Below are 19,620 nucleotides of genomic sequence, written 5' to 3' on the forward strand. Positions count from 1 at the left end.
TTCCACCCTGGTCTTCCACGGGTGAGGAGACCGAAGATGATGTTGATGGTGAAGAGGAAATGAGAAAGTGACTTTGCAAAAGGCCAAGAAGGGGGTAAGAGCAGTTGTACATTTTGATGAGTAAACTGTTGAAAAAAACTGAAGGGGAACCAAAATCCCCCAAATACCACTTTTTGCATAATGGTGCTTTTAGAAATGAGAATGCTTTAACTTGAAATTTGAATATTTTTTATCCTGAGAGCTGCTTCGGTTTGTGTGACTACACTCAAGAAATGGTGAGAGTTGGAGAGAGCACTTATGAAATCTCTGGAGGTCGAGGGAAGCTAAAGAGGGTGCAAGGAAGTGGAATAACATCCAGAGGGGAGCTCTTGTGGTGGAATACAAGCTTGAAAACAGGGGAAACACGAACAGGCAACAGGAACAGGCTCTGCTCCCAGCGGTGTGGGGGCGTATGGTTGCAAATGTGTTGCGGTATCCCATCATTCCTCATGTCTTGGCTCAAGGTGCCGGTGCGGACAGCTACATGTGACAACCTTAAAGGCTGATGGAGCATAGCCTGCTGCATCCTCTGCCTCTGCAGCCAAGCCCTTCACCTCCTCTCATTTAGGAGCATTGTCTTCCAATGAGATCATTTGTCACCATTGACTTACTCCACGCAGACACCCATAGTATTTTTTTCAGAGGCCCGAGCCCATTTCCACAGTTGGTAAACAGCTAAATCCCTCTCCGAATCAATGCAACCTATTTAACTTGAGCTATTGACTTGCTCAACCCCTCACAGACTTGAGAGGCTGAAAAAATACAAACAAATTAGACGAGTGAGAAAGAACAACAGAATCGGTGGCACAAACTATGAAAAGTCACATTTCCAATAACGAGCTTTTGGCGGCAGGAGGAAAGGAGTGACAGAGTGGAGGTAAAGGAAGCGAAGGGGAGAGGAATAAAAGCCAGGGAAAACAGAGGAGGAATGGATCGATATGAACAGATAATCACCAGGCCTCTGTCCCGGTGTGTAAAGAGTGTGACATTGCCGAGGTGGGCACGGCAGGGAAGAGATCAATGGGCTGCGTTTTGTTGATCCGTAATCCTTAACTATCTATAAGTAATTAACCTTCAGAGGAGAATGCGGGGAAGAAATAAATGGAGGAATAAGAAGGGGAATAGCAATGAGTAAAACAGAAGCTACCTTGCATTGACTCGATAACAGCACAGGAAACCAAATTAACAGTTTGTCTCTACTGCTGCCTCTGCAATCTGCTACATCTGATTCCCTTTCCTTTCTGTCAGCGGCCGCCTTCGCTGTAAATGACTGCATCTCCCCGTGCTGTAAAGAGGAGGATAAATATAGAGCAGCGGGCATATCTGTGCTGGTTTGGGAGCTTGTATTTTCTCCTTTTTTCAGAACTCAAAGTATGTCTGCTTTTTGTGTTCTGATTTTAGAGAAGAATGCATTCTGTTTTTGATCATCTACAGGCTGACGAGTGCCTCCTCTCCCAGAGTGTTTCCTGAGAAGATGGAGGATCTTATTAGGAGTCAGAGTGCCCTCTGTGGGCACTTCAGGAAAAACAAGAGGAGAGGTGCCGGCTCACTTTGAACAGAAAACCTGAGAGATGCAAAAAAGAAACAACTTTCAATTTCACATCTTTCTATTTCTGACTCAAGCAGGTGACGCACAATGAACATTGTGTGCTGTGGAAAGAAGAGAGCATGGTCACAGTGGGTTCTGTACACGGTTTAATGGCACACTCATTCTCAAACAGCTCATTGTGATCATCCTAAGGAAGTCCTGACTTCTACTTTGTCGTGAGTAAACTGTGAGGAACGTGTTAAGTAAATTAAAAGCAGACCATGTTGTAAATCTTCACATTAATATACAACAACACAACAGACAGTGTGTGGAGTAAGAAATGTCACCACTTGTTTGGCAGCAGTAGAAAGCTTATAGCAAATATGGCGTTAAAAGCAAAGAGAATCAGTCAAGCAACGGCAACATTTGGAGTTAAATTATAATTGTCAGAGAAAAAGCTCGTCTCTTCAGATACGTTATCATAAACCCAAACCCTTTCACAGAGAAAAAAGTGAACATACTTCAACAGAACAAGCAAAACGTCCTCCTCAGAGGCTCGGCTCTGTGCCTCAAGTACATTTTTCAGTGGCCACCTGTCTGAGTCGAGTGCTTCTTCTTGGTTTGCCACTGAAGTGTGACCTTGGCTGCTGGTTCTTCACCAAAATGGGCACCTGAAGACAGGAAGAGTGCTGAATCAGTTTGAGTGGGAGTGACTTTCCTGTGTCATTGTGCTTAAAGTGTAATTATATTCAAAATGGGATAAAAATGCGTAAGGGGTATCATAGACAGATAATGGAAAGATAATAAGAAAGAGGATTTAACAGGAGTTAAATCCTGACTGGAGCTGAAACAAACATGTCACGCAGAGTTTAAAAGAATCTCTTTAGATTTCATCAGGCTGTCGAAAGAAACCAACCAGGTAAAAACCTCACTCAGTAGAGCGAAAGAAGGATGTTAAACTTATAGGACCAACAGAGGATTACAGTAAAGAGTTTGTTTCCTAAATGTCAGAAAATGTAACCTTTTGTTGTTGAACACAGCGCTTTCAAACCTGCAGCTGCTTTATTTTGTTCCACTTCACATGATAGAATAATCTATTGTTGCATTTTTCCCCTTGTCTCATTTTGTTTACATTCTGCAGCATTGTGAAGCAGGCTGAAGCATCACAGAGCTGTCCTTGTGTCTTAACAACAGAGCCTCCTTTTTTCCTCTGAGAAGATAAACAAAAGCCAAGTGTAGTGGTCACACTTTGCATAGTGAGAAGCAAAAACGCCAACCAGTGTTAAGCAGTTAACCTTCCAGGGAAATGAGTCCTGGGCTGAAAAACTCTGGCTGAAGTATGAAAGGGTAAGACAGAATTTATCTGTTAATAGAAAAACAGTTATTGAACGATGTTTGGCGTTGAATGATATCACATCATCCAGGTAATCTTAACTTGTTTGTCTTGAGTCTCATCAGAGAGGGCTTGCTAATTTCACATAAATCCAAACAAATTAAATAGTTTTTACACATTCATCAGAATGAAAAGACCCTTAAACTGTTTTCAAAATATCCAACTACATATTAGTGTGTGATACGCTCTGCAAACTGCTATTGGTGCAGTGGATCATTGATGATCAGTGATCTGTATGGACGTCTCTCCATGGTTTGGCATGCACTTGGTTTGCGGGTTTGTCAGTGGAAAAAAAAGGAAGCTGTACGTGCTCATGTGAAGGCTACATGTTCAATCCACACACATTAGTCAAGTGCAGCAGTAGTCATGGCCAGCAGCGGAGTGGAGGAACCTTCTGCATTGTTTAAGTCGCATGTGTGGGAGCATTTTGGTTCCCCTATAAGAAAACAGTGATGACAGAAGAAGGCTGGTGGACAAAACCAGCCTACAGTATGTAAGCACTGTGGCACAAGAAAGTCTTTTGAGAGTGAAAATACATCGAGCATGGCCATCGATTTAAGGCGACATCACCCTGGTGTGTCAGCAACAGGAGCCAAGATCAAGGCTGCTAAACAACCGCTTAACATTGCAGCATTAAAGGAGCCCTGTGCTGCAGAATCCGACTGGGCTGAAGCTATTACAAAAGCTGTCGGGGTGTCTACTGCTGCAGACATGAGGCAGTTGTGCAAAACATGGGGTTTAAACATGTGCTGGAAGTGCTTGAGCCAATGAAATGAAATAATGAAATCCCTTCACACACCCACTTCAGTTAAACGATCATGCCAAGTCTTTATGAGCCGGAAAAAACAAAAATTGCAGATAAATTATCCTGGGTATCCTCTGTTGCGTTCACCACAGACGGGTGGACTTCCAGGGCAACAGAGAGCTACGACAGCTCACCACATCACAGCGGAGAGGGAGATGAGGAGCCCTGTGCTGCAGATAGCCCCCTCCATGACAGTCACAAAGGCACAAATCTGGCTCAGGTACTGACAGAAGCAGTGGCTTCAAAGTGACTGCAACGAGGTCTGCACTCTCCCCAGATAATGTGGACATGCTTATCTTTTTGAAAAGTAGTTAAAATCAAAAGCTCAGGTTTGCTTTGCTTTCTTTCTTTTCTTCTTTTTCAATAGCGTGAACATAGCGTTGTTTTCAACTCACTCTACATGTTTGAAGGAAGAAGATTTGCCTTTAATTGCACCCACAGACTGTATAAAACATGACGACGTCACTTCATGAGGCACACCAGCTATCGCGGCCATGTTGGTAGTGGCAAGGGCTTTGTGTACAGCTAAAAGCTGTGTCCCAATTCAGGGGTTGCAGCCTACGGAGGCTGTAGCCTTCGGAGGACCCAGCCTTCGTAGCCTGTGAAGACTGCAAAGGCCGAACTGAATTGAGACGGTCTGGTCTATGAAGCATTTCCTGTTTGTCACCCTCGACGTCACACAGCACCGCCCTCACAGGTCAGGCTTACATTACCTTTAAACACACGTAAACAAAAACCTCACATTTAAACAGGATGATTTTCACTATCTTTTTATTACTTTGCATTATTATTATTATTATTATTATTATTATTATTATTATTATTATCCCTATTGATAGAGTATAGAACCACCATTTACATGAGAGTACGGCACTAACGTACATTTTCAACATTTGATCGAGTGCTGGGGGGATGATAAATAAATAAGTATAAAATAAAAGCTGCTGAAATGATTTAATGTCTTTTTCTGAATTCCCTGTAAAAAATAAAAATAAAAAATAAAAAAACACCAAGTAAGTTTTTTTCCCAAAAGAATTTACATTTATGAACATATTTTTATATAGCAATGAGAAGATTTATAAAGAACTGTTTTTCCTCAGTATATTACTTAAAAAGAGCCCGAACAAAGCATTTTCACACAGAAAAAAAAAAATTCTTTCATGTTTTAGAAACACAATCACATAGTTGTTGCCAGAAATCCTTCATATCTGAATAAAACAGGACTCCTTTTGGAGTTCGGCCGTGTCCATCATGTTCGGCATTCATGCAATGAATCTTGGGATATGTGAGGCTATGAAGGATTCACCGAACCCGTCCTTCACGGCCCCCGAAACGGAGGACGGATTCGTCGGCCGCATTTGGAGGAGCCTATGTATTGGGACAGCCTCCGACGCACCGCTGTGACGTAATCGGTCTACAAATCCAGCCTCCGTAGGCTGCAGCCCCTGAATTGGGACACAGCTATAGGGTGCCTGTCGGTCACGTGACCTGAGCTGTGCCTTTGATTGGACGAGCTTGCGATCGAGTCACATCAAAATTCACCCCTCTACAGTGTTTGTTGATAGTAAAATTAGTGATTCAGATAGGGAGGTTTTTTGAACAAGGCTGTAAATAGGTTAATTTCTGCTGTGAGTGTGACTTCCTGTACTTCCGGAGCTAGCCTCAAGTGGACACTCAAGAGACAGCAGATTTTAGCGCTTCAGCATTGTCTCATAGTCTTAGACTGGAGGCTGCTGCTTGATTGCACCTTGAGTTGTATTTCATGCTTAAAAGAAGAAGCCATCATGTCTTGAATTGCCCTTTAAGTTGATTTTGTACAATTTAAATGGCTGTTTTGGAAATTTTGAGTTGAATGCTGTTTTTATTTAATGGGCAGAAGTGTTTTGATCCAATCTGTGACTCAAAACCATGCTACGATCCGAACCGTGAGTCTTTTTATCCACTGCACCCCTGCAAACTGCTTTTGAGTGTAGTACCACTGTTCTGTTAGCTCTGTTTTGCAGCTTCATGGGTATTCGTGGAAACTCTTGGAAGTAAAGCTAATCGCAAAGCCGCTTCTATATCATCAACTTATTATTTGAAAAAAGCAAACAACTGGTTCATATGGACTTCCATAAATTCTGAATAAGGTAACAGCTATGAGAAGGGTATTGACTGTTTTAGAACTAAAAGCGACAAAATCACGGTGTTCCTTTTGCATCACTTTACTGTTGTTAAAGGGAGCATTAAACTGCAGTGTTGTGGTAGCCCCCCCTTACTGCTTTAAATAAATGCATCAGTTAATGCTGTCAAATATCAGGTAAAAGCAAAAGGGAAACCAAAGCGGCAGTCCTTACCATCCGATGTAGCACTGGCACAGGTTTTCATGTGACGTGGCCTGCTTGATGAGGAGCTCCACTTGTGTTGGCACATCCAGTGTCTCATCGTGAGAAAAGTCTCGACCTGCAGGACACAAAGACACATCAGACATCTATATCCTGCTCTGAAAAGTCAGCTTGACTTTGAGTCTTTCTGCATCCCCTCTCCTGTTTTAAGTTTTAAATCAAAAAGTATCAGATGACAGAAGAATGCATCAAACATTCAACCATCTCAGTTTTCTGTCAGCATTTCTGCACTGGAACAAAGGGTCTTTGAGCAACAAAAATATAGACTTTCACTCATGCATGCTCTGATTTAAGAGTGCTGTGTTGGTGGAAAATGATGCACTGGAGATTAAATATCTAATGATGCTTACATACCATCTTTACTGAATATTTGAGGTTATTAAAGGAGGGGAATAAAACAGAAAGATTGTATTTTTGACCCGTTTTGTATATGTATGTTGTTTTCCAGTCCTGATTCCTTACCTGTAAGTTTGTCTCTCACTCTGTTGATAATCTGAATGGCTTTCTTATTGAGTGCCTCAGGTTGTACCAAGCCGTCTCCGACTAAAAAGAAAACACAGAAACAGTCTGTCATCAGCTAAAATAAAGAAAACCCAAGTGCTCTCTTTCTCCCTGCTTCTTTCGCCCCCCCTTTCTCTTTCTCCATCTCTCTCTTCAGCTAAAGAAAATCAAAGTGCTGCCTTGAAACAGCACAGCAGTAGCACCAATCATTTATGACAGCTAGAGAGCCCGGTATTGTTAACAAGCGGAGAAAAACGAAAGAGGTCTAACAACAATAAGTAACATGTGGAATGACAGAACGAGGCGGGAGCTCACTGAAGGAGTGGATGGATTCAGGCACGGTGGTCCCTGGCTTCTTGTGTGTGGTCTCTCCGAGGTCGATCCCCTCAAGTGCTTCTGCAAGGACATGACACAAAGACAGGTCCACATATGTTCTGAGTATTATTTCACAGACAGCAGGAAGCATGCCTGGGTATGTGCTGTTAGACTCACCCACTGACTGCCCGGCTGTGTACGAGTCGGTTCTGGTTCGGGAACGCTTGTTGCCTTTGGTGTTTGCTGTGGGTCGAACAGGAAAGGTGTGTGAGAACATGTGATTTCATTCTTTGACATGACAATTACTACTCCTACCTAATACCGGCACACTGTATTTCTTTTTTTCTTCACAGGAAGCAGCAGAATTAGTCTGACCTTTTCAAAAGCAGAAAAGAGAGCCTCTTCTTTATCCATTACTACTACTTAAGGCTCCGGTATTTATGAAAAATACAGATTTTACATGAAATAGTCAAGGATGTCAGCTGTAACAACAGATTTCAAACATCCTTTTAAGAGATAATATGTTCTTTCTGTAAGAAGAAAATGTTCTTCTCCTGTGATGTTTTATATTAAGCTTTAAATAAACTAATGCATTCTACAGCTCCAGGAAGAAAGAAACCATTAATGGTTCGTCAATGCCATTTTCACAACCCTGTTAAATAACCAAAAATCCTTGGGTTGTACTTTTCTTTGTCCTTAGATTAACAACCCTTCCTTACATCACACGTGAAGAATCCTCCTCTTCTTCTTCATTGAAAATGTCCTGTTGAAGGTCAACCCTGACAGTCTCACACGTGATGTGAGGGTGTCACAGACAATACTTCTCCCTGTTCTCCTAAAGGTAACCAACGACCTCTCAACGTCGACTCTGCTTCTTTTAGCCTTTGGTCAATTTCTCTCCCAGACATGAGGCAAATAGTTTTTCACTTCACTTCTGGGAACGACCTTTTTTCTTCTTCTTCTTCAAGCCTAATCTGATTTAATTTATTGCTCCACACTCACAACCGACTAAAAAATGGTTCAAACTGTAGCACAGTTTGCTTTTTGCAGAGTTTCACAGTTGTTTTTCTCCCTGCTGACTTCTTCACATCCAGTAATTGTCATTGCTGTGTCCGCTTGTCTTTACTGCTCCAGTCTCCGGTGTTTTTTCTTTTCTTTAACTGAAACTTTCTCAGAGCATGTTTAATCGGTTAAACCTGAACAGTTAATAATTTGGCTCTTACTGTCCATGAGCCTCCAGTTGAGCAGCGGGTCGTAGACAAAGGCCTCCAGCACAGCCATGACGCTGTCCCGGTGCTCTCTCAGGACCTCCATCACTGTGTGGCAGGTGATCCTGTAGTTTCCATCCAAGCCCGTCACCTGAGGGACGATAATAGAGAAACTTACACACAAAACCATCAGATCACTACTGTGCTTTGTTTTGTTTGTCCTCTTCTGAGATTTTAGTGTTTAGAAGAGTAGGATTCAATCTACTGTTTTCTGGTACGTTGATTGGATCATTGACTTTGAAATATGTTGAAGATGCTTTTAAAAGCAAACTTACACACATAGGGCTTTCTCAATATTTGGTTTATGGTTTTTATTTTGCTAATCAAAGCTCAAGTTTGGCGCCCCCTGAGGTCAAAACTTAAAAACTTCAGAGAGTACTCTCAATAAATGCTTTCTGTTGAACGTTTTTAAACACCTGGGCCTGTATGCATTACAGGCCATTAGCGGGAAAACAGACCGTTTGTACTAACGGTGAAAAAAAAGTTAATTAGCGGTATGCATGAGCCAGGTTAACGGCCCAAAAGAGGGTTAGATTTAATGAAGGTATACCCCACCATTACAGGCACTAACGGCAGGATTACAGCGCCTGTTCGGCTGTTTAAAGGCAGACATTGCGTAATGCGGGATTGTTTCAGACGATATATGCAAAGGCAGTGGACAATCCATACAGCAACTTTAGATTTAGGGGGCCCATTTTTTCAGTGAACCAGTGAGATAAAGGAGACAATCCAAGTCTCAAACCGGCGAGGCTAGCTGATGCCAGTTTTGAAACTTTGATTCGCTTTTTGCTTTTATACGTCTGGGTCCTTCGAAGGTACGTGTAAAGACAGGTTGGAATTCATAAACTGCTTTAAGAGTTATTCAGTGAGGTACTGGGGCATTGCTGCAGCACTTGTTCCGCAAAACAGCTTTTATATTACTGATTTTATTATGGATGTTTTCTACTGTGCGCTCAGAAACACCACACGCATCTACTCTGTTCAAGATCGCCAAAATTTCTCTTTGTTTACCTGATGGACTCACTGTGTCCATGTGTATTCTTGAAATAAAATCTCCATTTCTCTGGTTAAAAAATTGTTTTTCTTGATCATCTCTCAGTCACACCGTTACTGCAGGCCGATTATTTTCAGTCGTGCATGTGGCTAACGCTGCAGGCTAACAGGCTGTTCCATAACAGAACGTCAGGACTAAAGGTCCCGTTTGTTTAATGACTGAACGTGCCCTGGTCCAAACTTACCCTGTTCCATGGGTTACATGAATTAAAACAAACATTTTGAAGTCTTGCAGCTGATGGTCTTATTTGCTTTTGGAAGTTGTAAAAGACTTAATTTTTAACCCCAGTCTTTTTTTTCATGATAAGATAAAAACTCCTGTCGAGGGTTTTGCATAAAGCCACGGGGATTTTAACTTTGAATAAAATGCTGAACATTTGGAAAAGAATCCCCCCTAACTGTGGTTTTGAAGCAGTGTGTAAGGAGCACAAGGAGTCCTTTTAGAAGTAGAAACAGAATCCTCTGCTGCAGATTTTATGATCCTCTAACCTTCAAAATTAAACTTGACTTAAAGATACTGCAGGACAGCATACCTCCATAGCATTGGTCAGCATCCTCGTCAGTCTGAACGGGATCTTTTCAGGGAACTTCTCTCTGGTCATAGCCACCTATTGAAGATTTTAGAAAGGTCAATTTAACATTTTATCATACGTGGATGTACAGTATTACATCAAGAAAGAATCTTGTCTTACCTCAAAACAGTCTCCAAAGTCAATGTGGAGGATCTTTCCACTTAAGCGGTCCAACATCAAGTTGGATGGATGCCTGAAAAATAGAAGCATGACCTCTTTTCTTTTCTTACCTGAAGTTTTTAACTATATGCTTGAATTAATACATTATTCATGGCAAAGAAACCCACCTGTCACCCAGTCCCAGGATGTAGCCCACCATGGACATCACAGCCAGAGAGCGGGTGTAATTGGTCCTCCTGTCGAACCACACCTGTAGTTGGAATAATATCTGCATTATGAGTTCTCCTCTGCTTCACGGCATTAGCATCATTAGACAAAAGGAGAAATCTCAGGCAGGCTGTTTGATTCATCTTCCCAGACACTTGAACATGCAGAACACCGGGTACACAGTGTACTAATGTTCCTAAAAATGGATTCAATTTGAAGGTCTCTGTGAAGTCCTGCTAAGTCAGTGATTTGAAAGTAGGACGCACAACCCAGAAAAAGGATTCTTCGGGGAAAACAACAGCTTATTTCTTTCCTACTGTATTAACTCGGTAATTAGAAAAGTGAACTTGATACATTGGAAAACTTTTCCTGTGCACCTTAAGAAACCTTCCTTAAAAAAACCTGTCTCAATAAATGTGTTAATTTATATATCAGTATGTTGACTTTTCTTGAGCTGACCACTCTCAACATTTTACCCCAGAGCCGCTGAAATGTGATGCTGCAGAGATGAAGTGCACTCAATCTTCCTCCCCGTGTGCTGTCAGATAAAGAAGCAGAGCATCTCACCTCAGAGCTGGGGCTCTTGAGCCACAAGAGTTTAGCGAGGTCATCTCCGGCCGTGTTGTTGACGGCATGCTCGAACACCTCCACCTTCTCCATCAGCGTCAGGTGGTCGTAGTCTGGGGCCATCTGAAATACACAGAGCAAATTATAGAGACGAACAGCAGTGCTGCCGGTTTATACAATTAAACCCCAGGCTCTTTTTGAATGGCAGCTACATATGTCTGTTGCCTCTACCGCATAACAAATGGAATGAAACAGAAATATACTTTTCAGAATATCTGATTATTAAAGCCTCCAGGGAGAGCAGAAAACGCTGTATTGAAGGACTTCTGACGTAAATGAAAGCTCTAAAGCAGAGTGTTCATCAAATTATAACTGTTTAAGTTGCATGGCTCCAGCTTAATGATAAATTATATTCCAAATGTTATTTGATCTCATTTGAGTCACCAAAAGTGTGTCCTTAAAATACCAAAACTTTGAAAACATCCCTGCACATCAGCGTAACAGTTTGTGCTCACTGTTAACTGTATAAGCTGATGCCTACTTTAGTGCCATCAAATGAATTAAAGTGGAAGATATACAGGTCCAAAAACACTCCAAATGTTAATATAATTACATCTGGAGGCTTGTAATTAAAGTAAATATAAGCTTGTTTCAGCCCATGGAGAATTAAACTAGGTGTAAACAGACCTCATTACAGTACGGCTGTTAATTGTTTTGAAACTAAATGTGTTAATAAGAGCTTGGGTTTCAGTGTCAGTGAATGTGTTTGGCCTGCGGGGTCAGACTGAACTGAAAATAAACACAACAGAACTTTAACTCAAATAAATGGTTGAGTTAAGGGTTTAGGAAAGAGTCATGATAACAAACAGTCCAAAATACTCCAATCTATCAGTGTCTCACGCTCTCTTCTTCCTCATCTCTCATCCAAAACTGATTAATGGCCTGACTGATTGGCTGATCAGCTTAATATCTCGCCATTTAGGGCTTTTAATCCAAATGCTACACATCATTAATAACTCAAATACCATAACAACAAAATTACATCAAATTAGGAGTCTTATTTCTATAAAATATAAGCATGTAACAATTTGCATTAAGGTTTAAGCGTCTCAATTTGTTCATACGTCTGAGTCAAATCAGCCTTGAGAGTAAAAACGGAACAAAAACAGACGAGTGTTCGGCTTTTTATAGAGCATTAAACTGTTTTAATTCTTTATTTTCAGTAAATGCCTGTTCCACATTCAATCATCCTGTGATTTAAGGACAACTGACGGATGAGTTGGGAGTGACATTTTGTGCTCATCTACTCACAGCATGACAAGGTCAGCTGTTTTTTACTCCGTTGAGCCGTGAATCATAGTTTGACAAGATGTCATCATCCTATTGTGGACCAATGAGACTTGAACTCCTGCCCTGTCCTCTCCTGTAGCCGTGTGATGTTTCTTTCCAAAGCTTTGATGTTGTTTTTTTAACAGGCACCAAAGCCCAGTAGATGTCAGGATCCTAACTTTCTCTGTGAAGTCGTCCTCTTGCTCTCCTCCTCTGCAGTAAGATTTTAGAGAGGACTGCTTTGTGCTCTTGTGGTGCCCTTTGATTAATTGGACATTTTGGGGCTGAGATGTGCGGTTAATTTGTGACTATTAAGGATATGTGAATATGTTTTCATTAGAGTGATTGGGTTTGATCAATATAATCACTGAAAACAGATGTTCCCTCGGCTTGATGAATCTAGATTGTGCCAAACAAACATGTCTTACATGAAAATAACAAATTTACAAACACCTGTTGGGAGAGAACACCTGTTGGTGCAGTAAAATGAGAGCACCCGGTTCATTTACATACATTTCTGTCAATATAACTAATTTGTTACATAATGAAATAATAAAAAAGCATAATTAAATGTTGTTTGTTTTTCCCATGTACCTATTACTCAGGGAGTTTCTTCCTCCAGGTAAAAAGTGGGGGAATGTTTGTTCAGTTATTGAATTACTGGAAGCAGAAACTTTCTCACCCTCAGCATAATGCGGTGTTCAATGTTGAGCAAAATCTTCTTCTTCTCTCTGTAGTCTCTGATGAGGGCATGCAGGGTGTCACAGTGGGGCACCCAGCCAATCAGGCCTGAGTTGGTGGACAGGGGGATCACTGCGTAGCGCTGAATGCTAAGTGCAGAGAAAAACGAAAGCACAAATCAGTTTCAAGGTTTCTATGATTTTGTTTCCTGACTTCATGTCCTCAGTTCTAACATTGTGTCAAAGTTGAAGCTAATTCACTGTTTACGTATAATGCTTTGTTTCTATGTGTGTGTTGGGCCAAGGGTGAAGTAGAAAGCTGGGTAACACTGTCCATGAACCCACCTTTTTTTTAATTTACAAAGCTTAGTTAATGCATTTAGAAGGCTCTATAACAGATCTTTTAAAGGGGATGCGAGGACTATCTTCCAGGTTAAAGACTCCATTTCCCATGAGCACTTGCATCCACTGCTATTAGGACATGACTGTTACCAAGTTGTGTGTTTGTTTTAGAGATCAGACCTTCTTTTCAACACTACTTTGCTTTGTTCAAGACAACTTTTTATTAGATACAAAGCAACAAATGAATGTGTTATCAACAGTTACATAGTACTATTGTCTGAAACGTGACAAAAAAAATACGACTCAGTTTGTATTGTAGTTTAGTAACCAGCTATATGTAGCGTTACTAACTAAGGATAGTGAATCCTGGTTATGTCCTGCCAGTCATCTACCAATCAGAGCTAACTTAACCTCACTCTTCATTTTATTGATTGACTCTCAAGTTTGAACAGACCACTGCAGAATAACTGCTGACTGTGGGTGGGAAAGAGCATTATCACAAACAGTTTAGCCCCGGGGTTTTAACTTCTATGACTCTCCCGTTCAGCTTTTTTCTGCTCTGACGTCCTTTTTCTTTTTGAAGGTTCAGCTCCAGCGTCCACCATTAGTACTAAACAAATCCAAGAAATCACTTTGAACGGAGAAAAACACAGATCTCTCTTCTCTGCTCAACTTTGTTGGTCAGCGTGGTGTTGTCATGGAGACTACATACTGTAAATCTATCCTGTTCAAATCACAAAGAAGCTGAGAAATGGCAATCATAAACAACCTACTTTTGATCATTAAAACCTACAGTTTTATCCACCTATAAAGGTACTAAGGTAACATTTCAGTGATTCTCAAATAATATAAATATATTGTATTTATACTTAAAATATGCTATAGCCTGACTCTGGGCACTTTAAGTAAAGTTACAGCACTGTATGAACTTATTTATACTTACATGATCCTCTGACACATGTATAAGAATTTATAAGCAGAGCTTAGCTGCTGTAGGTTAAGTGTAAAACAAAAATACTTCACAACACAATTGTTTTATTTTACAAAAAAACAAACTAAAGACGACTTGTTGTATTTTTTTCTTACAACACATCTAAAATCAGTAGGAGCTTCACAAATTTGGGGTTTTGCATGAAATTAATTTATTTGCTTAAAACAAGGGACAGCACCATCTGTCTAAGAAGTGAGTGTAACCCCAATGCCCGAGGCCAGCCGTCACTACAGCGCCAAGGAGGTGAAAGGTGGAGAGGCCTGCTGATAGTATGGAACAAAGTGGCTCAAAAGCAGGCCAAATAATCCATTAACCGAGGCTGTTACGATGCAGAGTTTAAGAAAATGATTATTAATGCAGCCGGGACTTAAAAGAACTGTCGAGCAGCATGAAATATGATGTCACAAAGTGCCACATCTGAGCACACGAGGACTGTTTTAAATTGAGGATGTTACTGGAAAATGAAACCATGGTCTGCCCATTACCAGAGCCGTCATCCATCTGATGGACCCCAGGCTGTTTTAATTAAATACCAATACCATGAGTGCTTCATCTACACAAATGATCAAAATTAATTTCAATTCAGTGTGACAATTTAATTTGAAAAGGTATTTTGTATAGGCTTTAAGTCAGGGTGGTCTTATATTCAAGCTAACACAGTTAATATTTTTTTATGATCATAGCGATACAAGGCTTCCATCTCTGTGTAGGTTTCAAGTCGGTCTCTTCTCTAGCTAGCTTCACTTTCAAGGAGGAGTCTTAATTCCAATAAACTGATATTTTAAATACCTCAAGATGTGAACTCAAAAATATTTATATATTTTTTTGCATGAAGAATTTGTTCACTATAAAGCACATATGTGTGTGCGTGTGGATGTGCTTGTGCGTGTGCATACCTGAGGTTCTTGCGTAAAGATGCAGGGTCGTTGGCAAGCAGTGTGTTGACCAAACCAAACAGCTGCATGACTCTCTCGTCCTGCCGCAGGTCCTCGTGGCCCTTCAACAGGAACATGAACTCATGGCCATTACTACCTGCAGGGGGCAGCAAAAACACAAGTGATGGCTTCATGTGAGAGTACTTGATGGATTTGGCAGTACAAGCAGTTTTTTTCTGGGGTTCTCCTGTGCTGTCTCCATCTCCTTCATCTGAGGCCATGTCTGGTGAGTTTTAGCCGATGGCAAATAATTTCATTTCAGCTCATCACTCACTTTCTCACTTTATGGTCATCCTCACTCTGAAGAAGTACCTCAAAACACCAGACGTTAGGCTTTCTGGCAGGAGCGTGTGCTCATGATTTGTCAGCAAAATGAAGCAGAGATTTCACAAGTTCCATACTGAAAGTGCAGTCCATGTAAAGCTCTATGATGACAGCGGCCAAGGCACTCTGGATGACTGTCCCATGTGGGCTGGAAAATGTGAACCTATACTCTGAACAGTGACATCTCCTTACTTCTCCGATGCAGCGTGAGAATTTCAACATGACAGACAGGAAAAAGCGTTTAAGTTGAATCAAGAACACATGATGTCACTTATTCTATAGCTCCAGTATCATGTGCCACCTCCCGTATTCTCTCAAGAGCTCATCTCAATGATTTCACCAACACTAATCCTCGTCCTACCTTTAATGGAGTTAACTGATACTTCCAATGGACCGTGCAGGACCAGAGGCCTCTCTCTATCCTCAGTCTGCTGCTAACAACAACTCCAGAGGAAAGTGTAGTGAGTCAGAGTCAGGAAGGCACTGACTGTAAATCTTAGCAGCTTGAAGTGGGGGGACAGGTCTTAATCTGAAGTCTTGCTCCGGAGGTCAGTTGATTTATAGGCCATCATCTCGAACAGAGAGTGTTTTGTAAAACTGATGGGAGACATCAGAACAAGGTACTGCATTGCAAGGTGGGGCAGTGTGGACTAGATTGAACCATTTGTGATTGATAATCGGAGGATTTGGCTTCACAACATGGTGAGTTTTTGAGTTCTGTAAGCTACCTTAAATCCAAATACAGTGCAAGAGGGAAATTTTTCCGATATTGCTTGTTTTAGTATTGAAATTACTTCCAATGGACGTTTTTGGAGGACCCTCTAACATTCTGTCAGACAGAAATAAAAAAACGACTTGTGCCCTTCAGCTAAATTTAAAAACAATCAGACGTTTGCTTCTGTTTTCAAAATAAGAGTTTAAGTCAAGCATTTTCAAAAACTTTGCCATGACTGATGAATCCACAATATATCGTAGCCTTGGAGCCGTTTTCTTCTTTGGGTGAAGATTGTATTAATATTGAATTTTCTCTGAAGCGAGTGCTCACGCCTGCTGAAAGCACACAATTTTCACTATAGCCACCCTTTAATCTATTTCCCTAATATAATGGGTTCACAGCAACGAGGCCTTTGCAATTTTCTGCTAATCTTACCCATGATTGTGAGTTTGCGTGGGCGCTGCTTGGAGGTGATGACCTGCAGGGAGGGGGCGATGGACTGGATGCGGATGATAGGTTGGTTGGGGTCGTAAGTGCCTGGTACAGCCAGCTCCAGGTCTCGGCACATCAGCAGCTTCGGAGACACATATTGTAGCTCCAGGGAGGTCAGCTGTGTGGAGAGTTGATGAGGTGGGGAGGAGAACAGAGAATAAAAAAACAATCATTTTTTAGTCTGTTGGGTATAAAACACTGCCAAGCTCCTGCCAACAGCCCCTCAGTCAATATGCAGAGTGTTACAGACGCTGGCTCTTAACCAAGCAAAGGTCTTAAAAGTTGTTTATACACGATCTTTAATAGAAAACTTTGGAACATTTTAATTTCAATCTGTCTGACAATATGCATTCTATGCCTCCCTGCATTCAGCCATCAGCGTTATGAAGTGTAACAAATCTGGCTCTGGGAGTCTGTCTAAATGTTTTTACGGTTAAATTCTCATCACTAATGTTTGGTTACTTTATCATCGCAACAACCTGCTGTGGATCTGCGGCTAAGATGCTTCCTGAAGAGGGTTTATTTCTATATTAATGCCTGGAGGGGGGATATTTGCAATAGTCCCCAGCATGTTATTATGTTAAAGTGTATTTCATGCTGCTTACATTAATGTCCCAGCAGGGAGCATCCCTGAGAGCACCACTATGCCAGAGTGTCAAATAAAGCTGCCGCCTCTCTTGTGCTAGGAGAAGTGAGAGCTGCTGACAGAACTGGTTTTGATGTTTTTCTTCTACAACATGATGATGAAATCTATCAGTTTAATATCATCTGCTCTCCAGAAGCAACAAAGCCTGCTCTAAGAAATGTTAAAGCTGCACAAAATGCCTTGTGCTTGCTAAAGCAACTTGACGAGCATAACAATCTTCTGGGACTCAGAGTTTCACTGTGAACGCTCATACATGTAGTTTTTGTCTTTACGTCAAATTATGGAAACAGGGTTCCAACACATTTAACAACCTGAAACTCTATGTTTACTGTATCCCAGACAGACTTGGTAGACTTCTTTGGGAACATTTTAGACCCTACTTGATCATACCAAATTACTGATTACATGTATCATGAAATAAATGGTCACTAAATTCAGTTTTGATCCCCCATACTGATACACTGCCTGGCTGAAAAAAAAGTCGCCACGGAAAAAAAGGTCAAACACTGTAATATTTCGTTGGACTGCCTTTAGCTTTGATTGTGACACATATTCCCTGTGGCATTATTTCAATAAGCTTCTGCAATGTCACAAGATTTATTTCCATCCAGTGTTGCATTAATTTTTCAGCGGGATCTTCATTGATGATGGTAGAGTCTGACCGCTGAGCAAAGCCTTCTCCAGCACATCAGTGAGGTTAAGGTTTGGACTCTGTGGGGGCCAATCCATGTATGAAAATGATGTCTCATGCTCCCACAACCTCTCTTTCACAATCTGAGCCTGATGAATCTTGGCATTGTCATCTTGGAATATGGCCGTGCCATCAGGGAAGGAAAACTCCATTGAAGGACTAACCTGGTCATTTAGTATATTCAGGTAGTCAGCTGACCTCATTCTTTGAGCACAGACTGTTGCTGAACCTAGACCTGACCAACTACAGCAACCCCAGATCAGAGCACTGCCCCCACAGGCTTGGACGGTTGGCACTAGGCATGATGGGTGATCACTTCTTCTGCCTCTCTTCTTACCCTGATGGACCATCACTCTGGAACAGGGTCAATCTGGACTCATCAGACCACATGACCTTCTTCCATTGCTCCAGAGTCCAATCTTCATGCTCCCTAGCAAATTGAAGCCTTTTTTTCCAGTTGGCTTCACTGATTGCTGACTGACAGACTCTACCATCATCAATGAAGATCTTGGTGAAAAATTAACGCAACACTGGATGGAAATAAATCTGGTGACATTGCAGAATCTTTTGAAACAATGCCACAGAAAATGCATGCTGTAACCAAAGCTAAAAGCAGTCTTAGGAAATATAAGAGTGTGTGACTGTTTTTTTGGTGGCGACTTTTTTTTTTTGGTCGGGCAGTGTATTTATTTTCTGTGATACTTTTTAGCCAAATAATTCCCAGCGGACTGTGCAGCGACTTTTTTTTTACATGGTTTTCATTCAACCCCAATTTTATGGATTTTAAACAATTAAACAAAAAAAGATTCAAAACTTTTCTCTCTTAACTGACAACCTCAGGAAACCTTGATATAATTTTGAAACCAAGCAGTCATTCAGGAAATGGGTCAACCCATCAGTCCATGCTCTCTCCAAAAAATGTCTGGCTTTGTTGTACTTTCAAACATCTTTGTACAAAATGGAACAACAAACAAACCAAAAACACCCATACCAGGATAATAAAGCCAATTTCTTTGTCCTTACCAAGATACCAAGAGAAAGATAAGAGTTAAAAGTAATGGAGAGAACTTTCTGTGTCCCTGTGCCGCCTTGTTTTTCAACTATGTTTATGTTTCAATGCTATTAAGGTCAGGATACATAATGTTTTGGTTTTCCAGTAGCGCACTGCAGTTAAGATGCTGTGTTTTGAAGAATAACGACAGCATTGCCCTTTTGAATGGCACATTTCACTTTAGAAAACTCCAAGACAGCCCATTTCACAAATCACAAGTAATCTGCACTTTGTGTCAAACAGAATTAAAACATCAGCAGAGCACTTTGAGTTTTGAGCTTCCACCTATGAGCTAAAGTCAACAGGGGCCGCTAATCAGACGGATGTCAGCAGGCGACCACATCCCAAACTCAGCGGAGCGCTGTTTTGAAGTGTGTGAATCACCACAGACCTGAGGGTGAACTCAATCAAAGAAGTTAACTACAGTGCTTGATAAACGGGTGGAAACTGACTCTTGGCCAGTCGACAGTGGAGAAGACTTGTTTTTTTTTCTGATTCCCAATTTATGACACGAGTAACATCCTATTCAATGTCAATATGGATCTAGAAAATGTTTCATAATGCAAAATTATTATGCAAAATAATGCAAAAAACAGCATTAACCACCAAATTTCAGCAGTTAACCATGATATAAAATGTAGTGTTTGACTTTATTGGTACCTGTGATGAAGG

General features: G+C 41.1%; 1 protein-coding gene across 1 annotated transcript in view; it reads right to left on the reverse strand.

Moving 5' to 3' along the window:
• Nucleotides 1-1,722: 1,722 nt before the first annotated feature.
• Nucleotides 1,723-19,620, reverse strand: part of mtor (mechanistic target of rapamycin kinase) — a 107,628-nt gene continuing 89,730 nt past the window's right edge. The window contains exons 46-58 of the mRNA XM_074680973.1: nt 16,504-16,678; nt 14,991-15,126; nt 12,764-12,911; nt 10,753-10,875; nt 10,146-10,228; nt 9,979-10,051; nt 9,820-9,894; nt 8,189-8,324; nt 7,143-7,208; nt 6,966-7,046; nt 6,612-6,692; nt 6,102-6,207; nt 1,723-2,238 (exon numbers count right to left, since the gene is read on the reverse strand). Coding sequence (XP_074537074.1) covers nt 2,223-2,238; nt 6,102-6,207; nt 6,612-6,692; nt 6,966-7,046; nt 7,143-7,208; nt 8,189-8,324; nt 9,820-9,894; nt 9,979-10,051; nt 10,146-10,228; nt 10,753-10,875; nt 12,764-12,911; nt 14,991-15,126; nt 16,504-16,678 — 1,299 coding nt within the window. The 3' untranslated portion in view covers nt 1,723-2,222. The remainder of the gene's footprint in view (nt 2,239-6,101; nt 6,208-6,611; nt 6,693-6,965; nt 7,047-7,142; nt 7,209-8,188; nt 8,325-9,819; nt 9,895-9,978; nt 10,052-10,145; nt 10,229-10,752; nt 10,876-12,763; nt 12,912-14,990; nt 15,127-16,503; nt 16,679-19,620) is intronic.

This window comes from Halichoeres trimaculatus, unplaced genomic scaffold (assembly GCF_033239565.1).
Source record: "Halichoeres trimaculatus isolate MK-OKI-2021-1 unplaced genomic scaffold, fHalTri1.1 fHalTri1_scaffold_11, whole genome shotgun sequence".
NCBI lineage: Eukaryota > Metazoa > Chordata > Actinopteri > Labriformes > Labridae > Halichoeres > Halichoeres trimaculatus.